General features: G+C 46.7%; 1 protein-coding gene across 1 annotated transcript in view; it reads left to right on the plus strand.

The window, feature by feature from the left end:
- Positions 1 to 8,131: 8,131 nt before the first annotated feature.
- C3H1orf94 (chromosome 3 C1orf94 homolog) overlaps positions 8,132 to 15,039 on the plus strand; it is a 36,174-nt gene continuing 29,266 nt past the window's right edge. Inside the window, exon 1 of the mRNA XM_068537862.1 lies at positions 8,132 to 8,460. Coding sequence (XP_068393963.1) covers positions 8,132 to 8,460 — 329 coding nt within the window. The remainder of the gene's footprint in view (positions 8,461 to 15,039) is intronic.

The following is a 15,039-nucleotide window of genomic DNA, read 5'->3' on the forward strand; positions in this document are numbered from 1 at the left end:
GAATCTGCAGTGCTCACAGCGGTCCAGGCTGCTGGAGGGCAGGCAGGAGGGGCACCGTACCTCTGCTCTGCGATTCCCCAGTCTCTCTGTAATTGACAGCTTTCTCTTTTGCTCCCCCCCGCAGTGGACTGGGGAGTTCCCTACGGCAGAAATGTTCTCCTGGAGGTCTCCTGAGTCCCTAGTGCCTGTGTGGTGTCTGGCATTCTCTGCTCTTGGATGTCCTGCAGGATGCTCTGCCCCAGCCTGCTCACAACTGAACTCACCTACTTCTGATCCGGCACCACAACCTGCCCCTCTGCTCGGTCCGCCATCTCAGGAGCCAGTTTCCACGTCCACCCAGTTCCTGAGCCAGAAACCTGGGGGATCATTCTGGCCTCCCCTCTCACTCAGCCCCCACATCCAGGCAGCTCCCAAGTCCTCTAAATTCTGCCTCCTTCACATCTCCCAGGTCCTAGCCAGGTCCCTACATCTCTCTTCTGGGTTTCTGACAGCAGCCGCATAACAGGTGCCCCCAGCTCCGCTCTTGTCCCATCCAACATTCCCATCCCATTCTTTTAAAACACTAACCTGATTTCACAGCTTCCCTGCCTTCCCCGGATGTTTCTCCATGGCCTACAGAGTGAAATCCAAGTTCTCTGCTAGACCCTCCCTTCCTGCCCCTGGCTGCCCCTCTCTCCTGTGCCCCCTGTCTCCCTACTGTCCACCCACCACGCTCACTCCAGCCATTCTGAGGCCCCTGCACTCCTGAAATGAGCCGTGCTTTCTCTCTCCCTTCCCCCTGGGCCTTTGTGCACGCTGCTCCCTCAGCCTGGAACGCTCTCCCCTCCTTCTGTGTCTGGCGTTCTCCTATTTGTCCTTCAAAACTCAGTCCAGGCGTCAGCTCTTACAAGCAGTCTTCACCAGTGCCATTCAGAGTGCTTGGTACATGGTGGGCCTTCAGTAGATGTTTGCTGGATGGATGGATGGATGGATGGATGGATGGATGGATGGATGGTTGAGTAGGTGCTCGATAATGTTTGTGGAATGGACCCAAAGGAGTCTCTCCTAGACTCCATTATCTGAATTCCTTAAAGAAATGCCTTCTCTGGGTTATGATTTAATGTTATGTTCTCTGTCTTCAGAGAAACCTGATGTGAGAAACTGACCAACTTAATGGCATTTCTGTCTTTATGAAAACAGAATTGAATATATTGCCCACTATGTCACTCAGTGTCCATTATATAAGGACTCATGATAAATTCATGCTTGGGGTTATTTCCAGGAAGCATCTTGTCTCTGCAGATGAAGATGTGTATTTTCTGCTGTGAGAAAATAAAAACTCTGCCTTCCGACGTGTTTCCGTTTTTGCTTTAGCTGACAAACAGGGATACCCAGTTTTATTACCTTATTACCTCCATGCATCCTGACCAATTCAGGGACCTGAAAGCAGCAACTCTTTCTGCTTTCTTTAGATGGAGTCAGTTCTTGCTTTATCCTTCGATGCTGTAATTTTTACTTTTTAATCTGAAAGCTGCCTCAAATCATCTCTAGTATAACTCTTAAATGAATGCATACTGGTGGCCAACGTCCAGGCCTGGAAGTTAGGGAAGGAAGGGCAGAACACCAAGCTTCTAGTTGAGAGGGACCACGTACAGAGCCTCTCCAGGGATTCTTGGGTCTCCTATCATGACAGGGGTCTGGCAGGAAGGCCAAGGCAGAAGCGGAAGACCAATTGCATTCCAACTCTCGTGCCACCTTACTGGGCCACCGCTGACAAGTCATATTCTTTCCCTCCGCCAACTATGGCTTTCCTTTCCCCTAACTTTAAATGGAGATCTCATCAGCCCCCATTTTTTAAATTTATTTTTTTATTTTTTTAAAATATTCTTGAGCAGGTCTAGTCTAGGCCAATTAAATCAGAATCCCTGTCTGTGGGAATTAGACATAAGCATTTTTTTAAAATTTTTATTTATTTATTTATTTTTGGCTGTGTTGAGTCTTCGCAGCCCCCATTTTTACATTAATAGCTAATAACAACAACAATAATCGGTATCTTTTATGGAGGGCACACCGTGCACCAGGCAGTGTGCTGAGAACGTCCATAGATGTCCCCCTTTGAAACTCTCCCCCTCCATACCTGTCTAGTGTTCCCATCCCTTTGCCGATGATGGAATGCCAGAGAAGCTGAGCATGTGCAAAGCCACCCTTCAGTAAGTAGCAGAGCAGGAATTCAAATTCAAGTGTATCTGCTGCCACCGCCCAAGCTCTTAACAATCTCCTCACAAATGGGCAAGGATTGGAGGCAATAATAAGGGATGAAATCCCCTGTGGAAATGGTAGGGATTGCTGATGGTGCTGCCAGGAAAGAGGAATCCCAGAGCCACAGCTTTGTTTCTAGAATCCTCTGGTGTCCTTTCCAAAGTCCTGGAAAGGGTTGGCTACTCTAGTTTTTGTTTTGTTTTTTTCTTTTTTGGCCTCGATGCTTGGCTTCCAGGATCTTAGTTCCCCAACCAGGTATCGAACCCAGACCCTGGGCACTGAAAGCCCAGAATCCTAACCACTGGACCACCAGGGAATTCCCAAGGCTGGCTGCTCTGAAGTCAGGTTCAGTTCCTGGGACAACGTCCAAGGGAGGCCCATTCACATGACAGATGGCTGCACCCTCCTCTCTTCCTCCTGTTCCGGGGTTTGTCCCTTAAGAAGCCTGCCTGCAGTCTCCTTATGCATGGGGCCCCCTCTGGGCGGTTTGACCCTTTAGGCATAATCCACTCTAGGCAACATGTCGCTTTAGGCATCATGTCACTGTACTTTTCAGGGTCCTGCAAAAAGTCTGAGGTCTGAAAGTGTTATTAGCTCCACAATACAAAGAAGAAAACTGCAACATTGAAATCAGTAAATATTTAATTAAATGCTAAATGTACCATTATGTCAACTTCATTAGCTGTTGAATTTAGTAGTCATAAAAATTTCATTACATCTGATAAAAATTCGTAGGTTGGCGTTTTCTCACCGCACAAGATTTCCCAGGTAGGCACCAAGATTGGTGAGAAATCATAACTGACCATAAATTAAATAAATTATTAATGGCCCAAAATTTGCAAAAGCAAAATGGCAAAACAAAAACCTTTCAATTTTCTTTTACAGCTAGAAAGAGATATTTATGGTCAGAGCCGGGTGTTGAAACTATGTTAGAGGACGGACAGGGCCTCCACGAGTAAGCTGTGAATCACCAGAGAACGTGGGCCGTGCCCACCTTTCTGAGTTCTCCATCCTAGCCGTGTTTGTGTCCGTGATGGAAGCCACGTGAGGAGAGGCTTCGGCTGGAGAACAGGTAGGGAGAGTTGCCTCCTCTTGAGGCTTTCCTGGTTTCAAATAGAAAAGCAAGAATCCCAGAATCGTAAATAATGATAGCTAACATTCATTGGGTACGATGCATGTGCCAGACTCACTATTCTAAAGCACAGCTCGTGTATTATCTCAGTTGCCACAAAACAACTCTATGAGGTCAGTATTTTATTATCCCTATTTCACAGATGAGCAAACTGAGGCATAAAGAGGTGAAACAACCTGCTCAGGGTAATAGGGGTTCACAAATTGAACCCACTGTTCAAGGTGCTGAAGGTAGAATAGTGAAACCCGGTGCCTGCCTATTTTAGAGCTTGAAGCGAAGCAGTCAATGGTCCTGGACACCATTTCACGTGCTGGGCACAGAGTATATCAGTTTTTGCCACACCTGCTGTGTAGCAGGCACTTCTGGAATGCTTTGCTCCCTTCCTGTGACAATGTGTAGGCTAGAGGTGTTATTCATCTCCTAGCCCTGTGCCTTGCACAATTTTGGCCATGGTTGGTGCTAAAAAACGGACAAAGCCTAGAAAGGCTTAGTTGATGATTCGAGTCCATTCCTCCATCACAAAGCAAATTTCCCCAGTACAGCTAAAGTTCTCCCTCCCTACACGTAGCACAGAAGCTGTTATTGAGAAACTCCAGTGGCATGCACTTCAATGTAATCAACAAGGAAACTAATACACAGCACTTTTAGGTGTCTCTTGTGTGCCAGGTGTTGTTTTAGGGACTTTCCATTTGTTAAATAATTACGTAGTAATAGGACATTTACAATAATTCTGCAAAATAGATATTCTTTATTGTCATCCCATTTTACAGATGAGGAGACCAAGTGTTATGAGCTGCATGGTGTCCCTCCGAATTCAGATGTTGAAGTCTTAACCCCTAGTGCCTCAGAATGTGAGGTACTATTTGGAGATAGGACATTTAAAGAGTGGTTAAGGTAAAAATTGGGTCTTTAGGGTGAGTCCTAACCCAACATGACTGGTGTTCTTATAAGAAGAGGAGATCAGAACGTAGACATGCACAGAGCAAAGACCGTATGAAGACACAGGGAGAAGATAGCCGTATATAAGCCGACGAGAGAACCTCAGGAGGAACCAACCCTGCCAACACCTTGATCTTGGACTTCTAGCCTCCAGAACTGTGAGGAAATAAATTTCTGTTGAGTAAGCCACCCAGTCTGTGGTACTTGGTTGTGGCAGCTCTAGAAAGCTAATACACCAAGGCATAGAGTAACTTGCCTAAGGATACATTGCCAGGAAACATGAACTCAGAATTTGAACCCAGGTAGTCTGGTTCTAGAGTCTATGTGTTTTTCAATAATGAAAGTGTTCTCTGTGCTGTCCAAAATGGTAGCCACAAGCCACATGTGGTTCTTGAAATGTGGCTAATGTAACTAAGGAACTGAAATTTTAATATAACTTACATTAAAATTAAAATAGCCACATGTGGCTAGTGGCTACCAGATTAGATGTGGTTTGTTTATACTGGCTCTAAGTACTCCACTTAAGTATTTTTTCATTAAAGCATAGTTGATGTATAATATTATATAAGTTACAGGAGTACAATATAGTGATTCACAATTTTTAAAAGTTATACTCCATTTATAGTTATTATAAAGTATTTGCTATATTCACTGTGTTGTATAATAGACCATTATAGCTTATTTTATACCTAGTAGTTTGTATCTCTTAATCCTCTACCCCTATAATGCCCCTCCCCCCTTCCATCTCCCCACTGGTAACCACTAGTTTGTTCTCTATATCTTTGAGTTTGTTTCTTTTTTGTTATATTCACTAGTTCATTGTATTTGTGCTTTTTAGATTCCACATATAAGAGATATCATACAGTATTTTTCTTTCTCTCTCTGACTTATTTCACTTAGCAAAATGCCTTCCAAGTCCATCCATGTTACTGCAAATGGCAAAATTTCGTTCTTTTTTATGGCTGAGTAGTATTCCACTGTATATATATATATATATATATATATATATATGTATATGTATATCTATATCTATATCTATATCTATATCTATCTATCTATATATATATATATATATCTTCTTTATCCATTCACCTGTTGATGGACACCTAGTATGCTTCCATATCTTGGCAATTGTAAATAATACTGCTATGAACATTAGGGTGCATGTATCTTTTTGAATTAGTGTTTTTGTTTTTTTGGATATATATCCAGGAGTGGAATTGCTGGGTCATATGGTAGTTCTATTTTTAGTTTTTTGAAACACCTCTATACTGTTTGCCACTTAAGTTCTTTGCAGACTCTTCTAGACACCTCAGCTCTGTGTTCCAAGAAACACACCCATATCTTTGTTCTCTATCCCTGGTGTATTTCGTGTTTTGTTTTGTTTTGTTTTGCAGTCCTTGGCCCCTGTTGCCTAGTCTCCTGCCGAAGGGGAGAAGGAACAGAAGGAATGAGTGAGCTGGCTAACTTTCCAGAATCCTGTGGCCTGGGCAGTACAGGGCCATCGGTGTTCTGCTCTAAGCATAGGTGTTAGCCAACCAAATGCCAAGCAGCACAAACACTGAGTGACATTTTCAGAACTATTAATATTTCATCAGAAGTGATCACTTTTCCTTTAAATGCACTATCTGAAAAGGTTTTCTACATTCTTAACTATAATTTTATTCAGTCTAGGTCCTCAGAATTTTCCCCAAAGGAACACATCTTCAATTTTATAATGAAAATCAAAGGGGAATCAAGCTCGGATTTCAAAATTTAGAGTCAACATTTCCAGGAACTCAGGCCCTCTGTAAAGAGCAAGGTTGTGTATTGGGCACCTGTGGTATGCCAGGCACTCCATACAGTATGCCATGAATTCATCCAACACAGATTTATGAAGTGCCTACTATGTACCGGAAATGTGATCTTCCTAATAATTTTTAACACCATTTTACAAAAAAGGACCCCTCTCATCCTTCTGCTTCATCTCCAATGTTACCTTACCTACTCTAAGTGTCCTGCCTGCATGGTCATCTGATGCTGCCACCTCTTCTCTCCCCATTGCCTCACTTTGTTGGCTAGTTTCGATCAGAGCCCTTATTTCATCTGTAATTATTACTTATTTACTTGCTCTGCTAGTTGGCGATCTATCTCCCTCCACGAGAGAATATAGGGTCCATGAGAGCAGGGACCATGCCAGTTTCGTTCACTTTCATGCTTTCTCACTGTCCCGCAACTCACCGGCACAGAGGAGGGCTCATCAGTATCTGGGGAGTGAATGAAGGATGGGAGAAGTGAAGACAGTTGTTAGGGTCACACAGCTAGTAAGGGGCAGTGTCAGGATTCAACCCTACATGTACAGGCTGCCATCTCGTCTATTCGCGTCCAGGCTTCTTTCTTCTTTCCCGTCCGTCCTCTTGATCATCCTTTACTGGGGAAACACTGGAGGAACAACCATTGACTCCTGGGGCCAGAGAGCCCCGGGCAGACGGAGGTCCCATGTTGGTTCCGAGTTTAAGGAATCCCCTCCAGTGTGGGGCGGAGCCCACCGAGCAGCAAGCTGTTAGCTTAGACCCTCTCTCGGGCACCTCTGCCCACCCTGGGACCGCTGAGCCCAGCGCTGGAGAAACCAGTCTGTATCAGTAGCCTGGGGTGCCTGGGTTTGAAGCCCAGCTCCCCGCTTCCTAGTGGGCCTTGGACACACCCCTTTAGGACTCTGAGACTCGGTTTCCTCAAATGTAGAACAATAATACATAACGGTATTAACTTTAAAGCCGAGCGCTTGGCACATGGTAAGCGCCTGGTCAAAGGGCAGTTAGGGGTGAAATCAGTGATACCCGGGCAGGGACCGGCAGGCGTCCAGGTGGGTACGAGGAGCCCGCGGTGGCGGGGCGAGCCGGGGCACGGTGCCCTTGACCTCTAATGGGGGAAAGCGCTCTGGGGTCCTCTGGTCCCCGCCCCCACCCCACCGGAGGGCCTGGGGCACAGACCGAACGCAGGGCGCCGCGCGCACCGAGCCGTTGCGTTTGAAACCCAGCGAGGAATTCCAGCGCTGGACGGGAAGCGGGTGGGAGCCACCGGCCCTGCAAATCGGCCCCAGCCCCCCGCGGAGACAGCGCCCTTTTAAGGCGTTGGGACCCTTCCCCAGTCCACCCCGCAGCCCAGGGAGGGGACCGTGGCAGGTGTCTGCTGGGGGCGCCGGGGCGGGCGCTGGGCACTCGGGACCGTTCCTGTGGGCGGTAGAGCGGCCAGGAGAGGGGGACTGGAGGGGGAGTTGGGGCGAGCAGGGCGGGGCTCGGCCGGGCGGGGGCCCTTGGCCCTCGGTGGGCTCGGGGTCCCTGGGAAGGCCCAGTGAGAAACCGATGGCAGGATCCCGGAGCCCGGTGCCTAGCAGTGTGCCAGGCCCTCACCAGGTCATCCCCCAGGCTTAGCGAGCGATGATGGGCTGAGACCCGGGCGCTGCCAGGAGTCAGGGGCTGGTGGCAACGGGAGAGTGCCAGGGACTGGGGGGAGAGCCAGCCCTCCCCTTCCAGTTGTTCCCAGATGTCATTCTGCCCCCCCAGGTGCCTGGTTCCTGAGCTCAGGGGGATTCCACGGTTACTAAGCTACTGGTTTTTGTTGACTTTTAAATATTTTCTTCTAAGGGAGAAGGGGAGGGGGGCAAAAGTCAAGAAAGAGCAAATAAAAACAAATCAAAATAAGTACCCCCTCCCCAAAAGAAAGCTGTCCTCCATCCATCACTTACACACAAATCGAAGGCCTCTGAACATAGTCACCTTGCTGGACCAACAGCTAGACAGAACTGACCTCCTTCTGCCCCATCCTCATCTCCCTTTCTGGTGAATGAGGTGTGGTGGCGGACGGTCCCCCTGTCTTCGAGCCCTGGGTGGACAAAGGGGCTTCCGGAAAGAGAGGAAGAGGATGGCCAGTGGGAATGGGCTGGCTTTGTCCTCAGCCCTGGTGGCCAAGCGCCCCTCCGCCCTGGGCCCGTTCCCCAGGTACATCTGGATCCACCAGGACACACCCCAAGACAGCTTAGACAAGACTTGCCATGAAATCTGGAAGAGAGTTCAGGGCCTGCCCGAGGCCTTGCAGCCCAGGACCTCCAAGGAGCAGCTCTCTGCCCCCATGGCTGGCACCCCAAGAGACAATGGCCTCAGCTTCCAAGAAGAGTGAGTGTCCCCTTACGTGACCCAAGGGAGGGGGGAGGAGATGAGGTCTAACCCTCTGGGGGAGTGTTTTGACCTGTTGTTCAGTCTGGCTAAACCCTAAAGGCTGTGTACTTTTCCTCCACCCACCATGGTCCTCTGTCCAGTAGGAGTGTTGATTGGGATCCTGAAGTTACCTGAGTGAAGGGCCAGACCAGGGCTGTATTTCTACTGCCTCTGTACCAGCCCACTCAGGGGATATTTCTTGTCTAAAGGCATTGGCAACTCCAATGTAGATCTGAGGACCTTGAAAAACCACCCTAGCCAGGGCTGAAGGCTAGAAGTCCGTGGCTTTCCCCACAGGCAACTAGAAGATCCTTCTCCCCTGCCGCCCTCAAAGGCTAGGCATTGGCACAGATGAGTCTGACGGTTTTAAACCACATCTGGAATTCCCTAATACAGGGAGCAGCTGTCCCATTCAGCCTCCACGGAAGCCGCTGCGAGAGCGCACATCAAAATATTTACTGGGAAGGCACTGACATATTCAGAGGACATAATAGAAAATTAAAGTGCAGGAAGATGGCTGTAAATAGCCCATTTCCTGGATGGGAAATCCTGTGTCTGGGAAACACAGAGCTAAAAGTTTCTCCACGAGGTAAAGTTGGGTAGATGTTGTTGGGGACGGATATTAGAAAGGAGAGGGAGGAACAGAGAAGAAGAAAGAACCTCGTTAGGAAAAGCGAGTAAATCCGGCGAGTTATTAATGCCACCATTGAACACTTGTTTACTGCTTTGCATCTTCAAAGTGGGCTGCAAACATTAATTAATCCTCCCAGAGTCCCTATGAGGCAGGTATTCGCGTCCCCATTTTACAGATGGATTAAGTGTTAATAATTAAGTGCTAATTAAAGACTAAGTGATAATTAAGTGTTGCCTCTTCCAACACATGCTCCAGCTCAGCTCAGAGATGTTCTGGAGTGGGGGAACCCTTCAGGCAATTATGAGCTGAGTCTGGTTTCAGGGATTTCTACGCAAGAGCTAAGAAAGGCAAAGCGTAACTGCTCCCCAGTTCTGCACTCCATGCTGACCCTTTTTGGGCTTATTTACTTGCTACACATGAAGGCGAAAGGCACTTTGGCTGTTATTGCCTACCCTGCCCCCTGCTCAGCAGTACACGGCTGGGATGGGAATGGCCCATCTACAGCCAAAATCCTGCTGTCCTGCCCTCCGGTGGCACTGAGACCCTCTCCCCTGCCCACTGCCATCTGCTCTGGGACAGGGCCTTGGAGGGGGCCTGGGGGGCTCTGCTCAGCTCTCAATGGCCAAGGAGCTGATTGGCCACTTTGTGGACCAAGGGTCAGTGGCAATTTCCAGTAGATTGCACCCTCTCTGCCAGGTCACACGGAGTTAATGGAAACAGACTCTACTTCCAGTCTGCACTTGGCTGAAAACTGAACTGGCACACCTTTGGCCAGTCGCTTAACTCCATTTGGCCTTAATTTTCTCATCTGCAAATGGAGAATGATATGCCCTGCCTTGTCCATCTCAGAGTTGATAATGAGGATCAAATGTAATGGGGACAGGAAACTGAAAGCTACATTATTCCCGTGAGGCTGTCCCTAAATGCAATTCTCAGGGTTCAGGGGTTTTGGTTGTTGTTTTTGTTGCCTTCAGCCTGGGGTTTTCACATGATGCTCATAGACCTTAGGGTGCTTCAGGGGCAACCCTGGATTCAAGTGTCCTGGTTGCTGGGTCCCGATCCCCACATCAGCCAGAGCTGTTCGGCTTTTATGGGTTTTTACTTACTGAAGTTCTGAGTAAAGGCTGCATTTGAAAAAAGGGTTCTGCTATGATAAAAGAGCTAGGAAACCATTGCCTTAGATGAATAAATGATATCATAATCATGCAGATATCAACCAAGTAGAACACAGTGAGCTGTTCTTGAAATAAAGGCAGCTGCAGTGGTGGAATCAGATAACTCTGGTTTCGGATCGCATTTCAGCCCTGTGCCAGCTGCGGGATTTGTTTAATTTATGTGAGCTTCAGTTTCCTCATCTGCCAAGTGGAGATGATTACTACGCATTTCATCGGGTTGTTGGGATGATTAAATGGGATATTTAAACATTCCCGGTAATAACTAGGATTTGTAAAAATTCCTTGTAATAATGATGATGATGATTTCCTTAAGCCCTACAATTATTACATGAAGTGGGTACTATTTTAAACTCCCCCTCTTTTTACTGTTATGCAAATGTTCAAACACATAAAATAGTATAATGAATGTCTGTCAATCAGCTTCATTAATTATTAACTTTGGGTCATTCTTGTTTCAATTCCTCCCTCCCCTATTTTTCAATCAGATCCTTTTTACAGATGAGGTAACAGGTTTGGTGGGGTTCATTTCTTTGTCCGAGGTCCTACAGTTAGGAAGTGGTGGAGTTTCAGGAAACAAACCCAGGACCATCTTAGCCACTGCGTGATAGAGTTGGCTGCCTTCTCCTAGAAATTAAGACATCTTTTTGGAGAGTCAAAATATTCGGCAGTCCCATGTTCTGAGTGATCACACATAGATAACAGATTTCAAATCCAGGGAGCTGTCCAGCATATTTGTGGGATGGCTTCAGGCCCACAAGAGAACCTCTCAGCTAATCTGCCTACTGTTTAATTTTGTAAACCCAGTTTGGGTTTTGGAGTTGCTAACTGCTATCAGGGCAGGTAGATAAGTAAGCTCTAGAACTCTTGTTAGCCAGATTTTTTTTTTTTTTACTTTGTCCCCATATATCATAGAAACCCAGACATTTCAAGTTTGAAAGGGATCTTGAAGGCTATCTTCTGCTGCTTAAATCCCTTCCTCGACATCCTTGCCAAGTGGTTATCCACTTGTACACTTTCTTAGATGCAGAGCTCACCACTTCCTAAGGTAGCTCCTTCCTTTGCTATGAACCCTGACTGTCAAAAAACCATTTTCTTCCTGTGCTGAAATCTGTCTCTATCAAACTGATACCCATTGATCTGGATTCTGCCCTTAGGGCTCCAAACCAAATCTATCCCCGCCTTCCTCTCAATAACCCTTTAGATATTAAAAGATGGCAACAACACTCCTCCTAGGATTTCTTGTTTTCACAAGCTGAGTATCTCTGTTTTTCTAAGTTTCCCTTCATGTACCAACTTGGTCAGTTTCTTGCCCACACTGCTGGTCCCTGGGGCAGTGCAGCAACCAGAACCAAGTACAATAATCCAGGTATGATCCAATCCAAGCAGATTGGATTCTCCCCATCTATATTCTGTATTCCTGTTAATGGCAATTAACACCACATTCACTTTTCTCCACAAGCCAACTTCAGCCTTTGGACACATTTTGAGTTCATTCATTCATTCATTCCTTCAGTTATTCATTCAACAAGTATTTATTAAGCATCTACTATGTGCCTGGCTCTGTGCTAAGAGCTAGTGGAATAGAGCTGTAAACCAGATGAGGTCCTGCCTTCCTAGAGCTTACATTCAAGTAGGGGAGAGAAACAGAAAATAAGTAAATAGAAGAGTATGATAACTTTAGAATGGGAAAAGAACTGGTATTCTAGTTGGAAGAAACCAATAATAAACACATAAAAATAAACCAAATAATTTCAGCTAGCAGAGAGTGCTCTGATGGAAATAAAACTGACTAAAGTACTAGGGGGACCTCCTTTAGATGGGGTGGTCAGGGAAGGACTCTCTGAGTAGAGGCGGTCATTTGAGCTGAGACCTGGACCCCAAGAAGGAGCCAGTCAGGTGAAGATCTAAGGAAGGATGTCCAGGCAGAAAGGAGAGAAACCACAGGGACTCTGAGATGTGAGTGGGCTTGGAGAGGGACAACACGGCTGGGGTGTAGTGAGTGATGCGACGTGGCACAGGGTGATACCAGAGGCAGTCAGGCAAGGTCTCAGAAGGCCTGGAGGACCACAGTAGGGAGTTCACATTTGATTCTCCATGTTATGGGAGACCTTTGGAGGTTTTTAGGAAGGGGGTGTAACACGATCACATTCACTAGTTTTTAAAGATGTCTCCAGCTGCTGTGTGGAGATGGTTTGTTAGACAGGTGAGAGAGCAAGTTGGGAGACCTCTGGGAAGATGCTACAATAGTCCAGATGAGCACGATGGTGATAGTGGCTAGACCAGAGTGATTGCAGTGAAAATGGAAAAAGTGGGGGATTCGGCGTGTGTTTTGAGAGGAGTCAAAAGAGCCTGCAGATGGTTTGGGGCACACAGATAGAGACATCACAGCTTAATTGAGGTTTTTGGCTTGAGCGCTGGTTGGATGGTGGTGCATTTGTTGAAGTGGGGAAGAAATGGGGAAGAAATGGGGAGAAATGGGCTATGGGGGAGAAATCAGTAGTTCTGTCTAGTGTCAATTAAACTCCAGACTCTTGTTCAGTTATCTTTTAATTAGTCTTAAATTTGGGCTGAGAGAATTGTGGAAAGCCACTTACTGACTCATATTCTAGGATTACCTATTCATTCAATCCCCCTGTTGCTAAAACTTCACAGCCTTAGAATGGGGATTTTGGATTTGCTGTTGACTCCATTGCCCTGACTGTGAAATGACATTTGTTCATTCCCTCATTTATGGATTCATTCAACAGACATTCACAGTTGCCTTCTGGGTGGCAGGCCCTGTGCTGGGTCCCAGGGATACAGAGATAAGTAGGACAGAAGCCCGTCTCTCTGAGAGCTACCAGTCTAGTGGGTGGGACGGACACAGATCCATGTGACAGCAATGATGTTCAACAAATATTTATTGTGCATGCCTGGCAAAGTGTGAAAGCAATACAGTGGTGAAAAAGATGGGGACAGTCTCTGAGCTCCTACCTGGACCTTCAATGTCTTGAGGAGGGCAGATCACAACATATTAGGATAAATGTCCGGATGAAGTGCCAGTGTTGTGGGAGCACACCGAGGGGACACGTGACCTGGGCTTGGAGCTCAGGGAAGGCTTTCTGGAGGAGGCTGGGGGAGGTGAGCTGGAAGGTCATCCTGAGCCAGACCCAAGTAGGAGGATAAGTCTACAGAAAGAAAGGAAATCCATTTAAGCATTTAAAAAACAGAAATGATTTCCTGACTGGCAGCCTTCTGAGGTATTATCTGTCTCATGAAGGAAGAGGGCTGTTTTGCACTTGCTCCAGTAAATTTTCACTGTTTGCACCCATTGGCCAGTCCTCCAGGCAGGAGAGCCACTGCGACTTGGAACCCAACGTGCTGCCTTGTTTGAACTGTTCTCCCAACAAACCAGTCCTTTGTTGCTACAGTTATTAAAACAGTAAGAGAGCCACCTTTCCGCTCTCATCCACCCCCACGCGATTTCCCATCACCCTAGGGAGCTTCCCGTCCTTCCCTGCGCTTATAGAACTCTTTCTGGAGGCTTTCTTCTCAAGACCCAGCTCAGGAAAAATGGGATGAATCCTACTTTTCTGGAAAAGTTGCTTGGACTACATCCTCACTTTTATTTATTAAAAAATTTATTTTTTTTAAAGCTTGAAACCTAGTGTTGGGAGTGATGAGGACAAGACTCACACGTGGAAACTCGGACTGATGCCCTAGAGCAGAAGCCAGTTCTGGACACCCTTGGAGTCTAATGCTCACTCCAGACTAGCATTTTCTCCCCTTGGAGGGGTCAAACCTCTCTTTGAGAATCTGAGGGAAGCCGCCATACACCCTTTGGCCTGAAACACATCCTCACATCCCTTGACATTTTAGAATGTCAGAAAACCCCAGGCTCCAGGTTGGAATCCTTTTCTCATGGACACTTAAGTGTCCCCTTCCCTTAAGCTTCCCAGGGCTGGGTCTCAGCCACTACTATGACCCCAATCACGTTGACATCAATGCATCCTCCGTCCTGGTTGTCAAGTGAATTAGTGCACAAATAGTGCTGCAGATAGAGGTTCAAGGCCCTTGACCCTTCTCTCCTCCAGTCTCCTTACACATCTGTCAGTTGCCTTCATGATGGTTTTTGATTCCTTGCTTCCTTGCAGGTCTCTCTTCTGCCATTTTCAGATCGTCTCATCTTACTGTGCCTGGTTCCTTTCCCTCTTGGATGTCCTTCGCCCTTTACCAGCTTTGTCTTCCTGAAGCACATCAACAGTACTGCTCAGGCATCTTCCACGGCTTCCTCATTGTCTTCTGAACCCCCTGACCTGGTCTTGAAAAGAGTCTCTGTAGTTGGTCCTACCCACATCTCTAGGTGCACACCTGGCTGCTCTTCTCCAGACTCTCTGTAAACCAAGATGCGCCACAAGCGGGCGCACATTCCCTTACCTTTGCTCAGGTTATTTCACTACCAGGAATGCCTTTCTTCCATCTCTCTCTGTCTACTGAAATCTTACCCATCCTTAAAGACCTGGAATTAGTGTATCATTCTGTAAATTTTTCAATGCTCACCCCATTTAACATTTCTCCTTCCTCCCTCTTCCACGTTCCTTTTTAAAAATTTAGATAAACAATTATATCCCCTCTCTTTCCTAAGAGTTTAAAGGTGGCTCAGATAACAATAAAATAAGGAGTATCCCAGTATACTTCCTAGCTGTCACCAAGTTGCTCAAACTTTCTGTGCCCCATTCTCCTCATCTG

This window comes from Eschrichtius robustus, chromosome 3, assembly GCF_028021215.1.
Source record: "Eschrichtius robustus isolate mEscRob2 chromosome 3, mEscRob2.pri, whole genome shotgun sequence".
Taxonomy (NCBI): Eukaryota; Metazoa; Chordata; class Mammalia; order Artiodactyla; family Eschrichtiidae; genus Eschrichtius; species Eschrichtius robustus.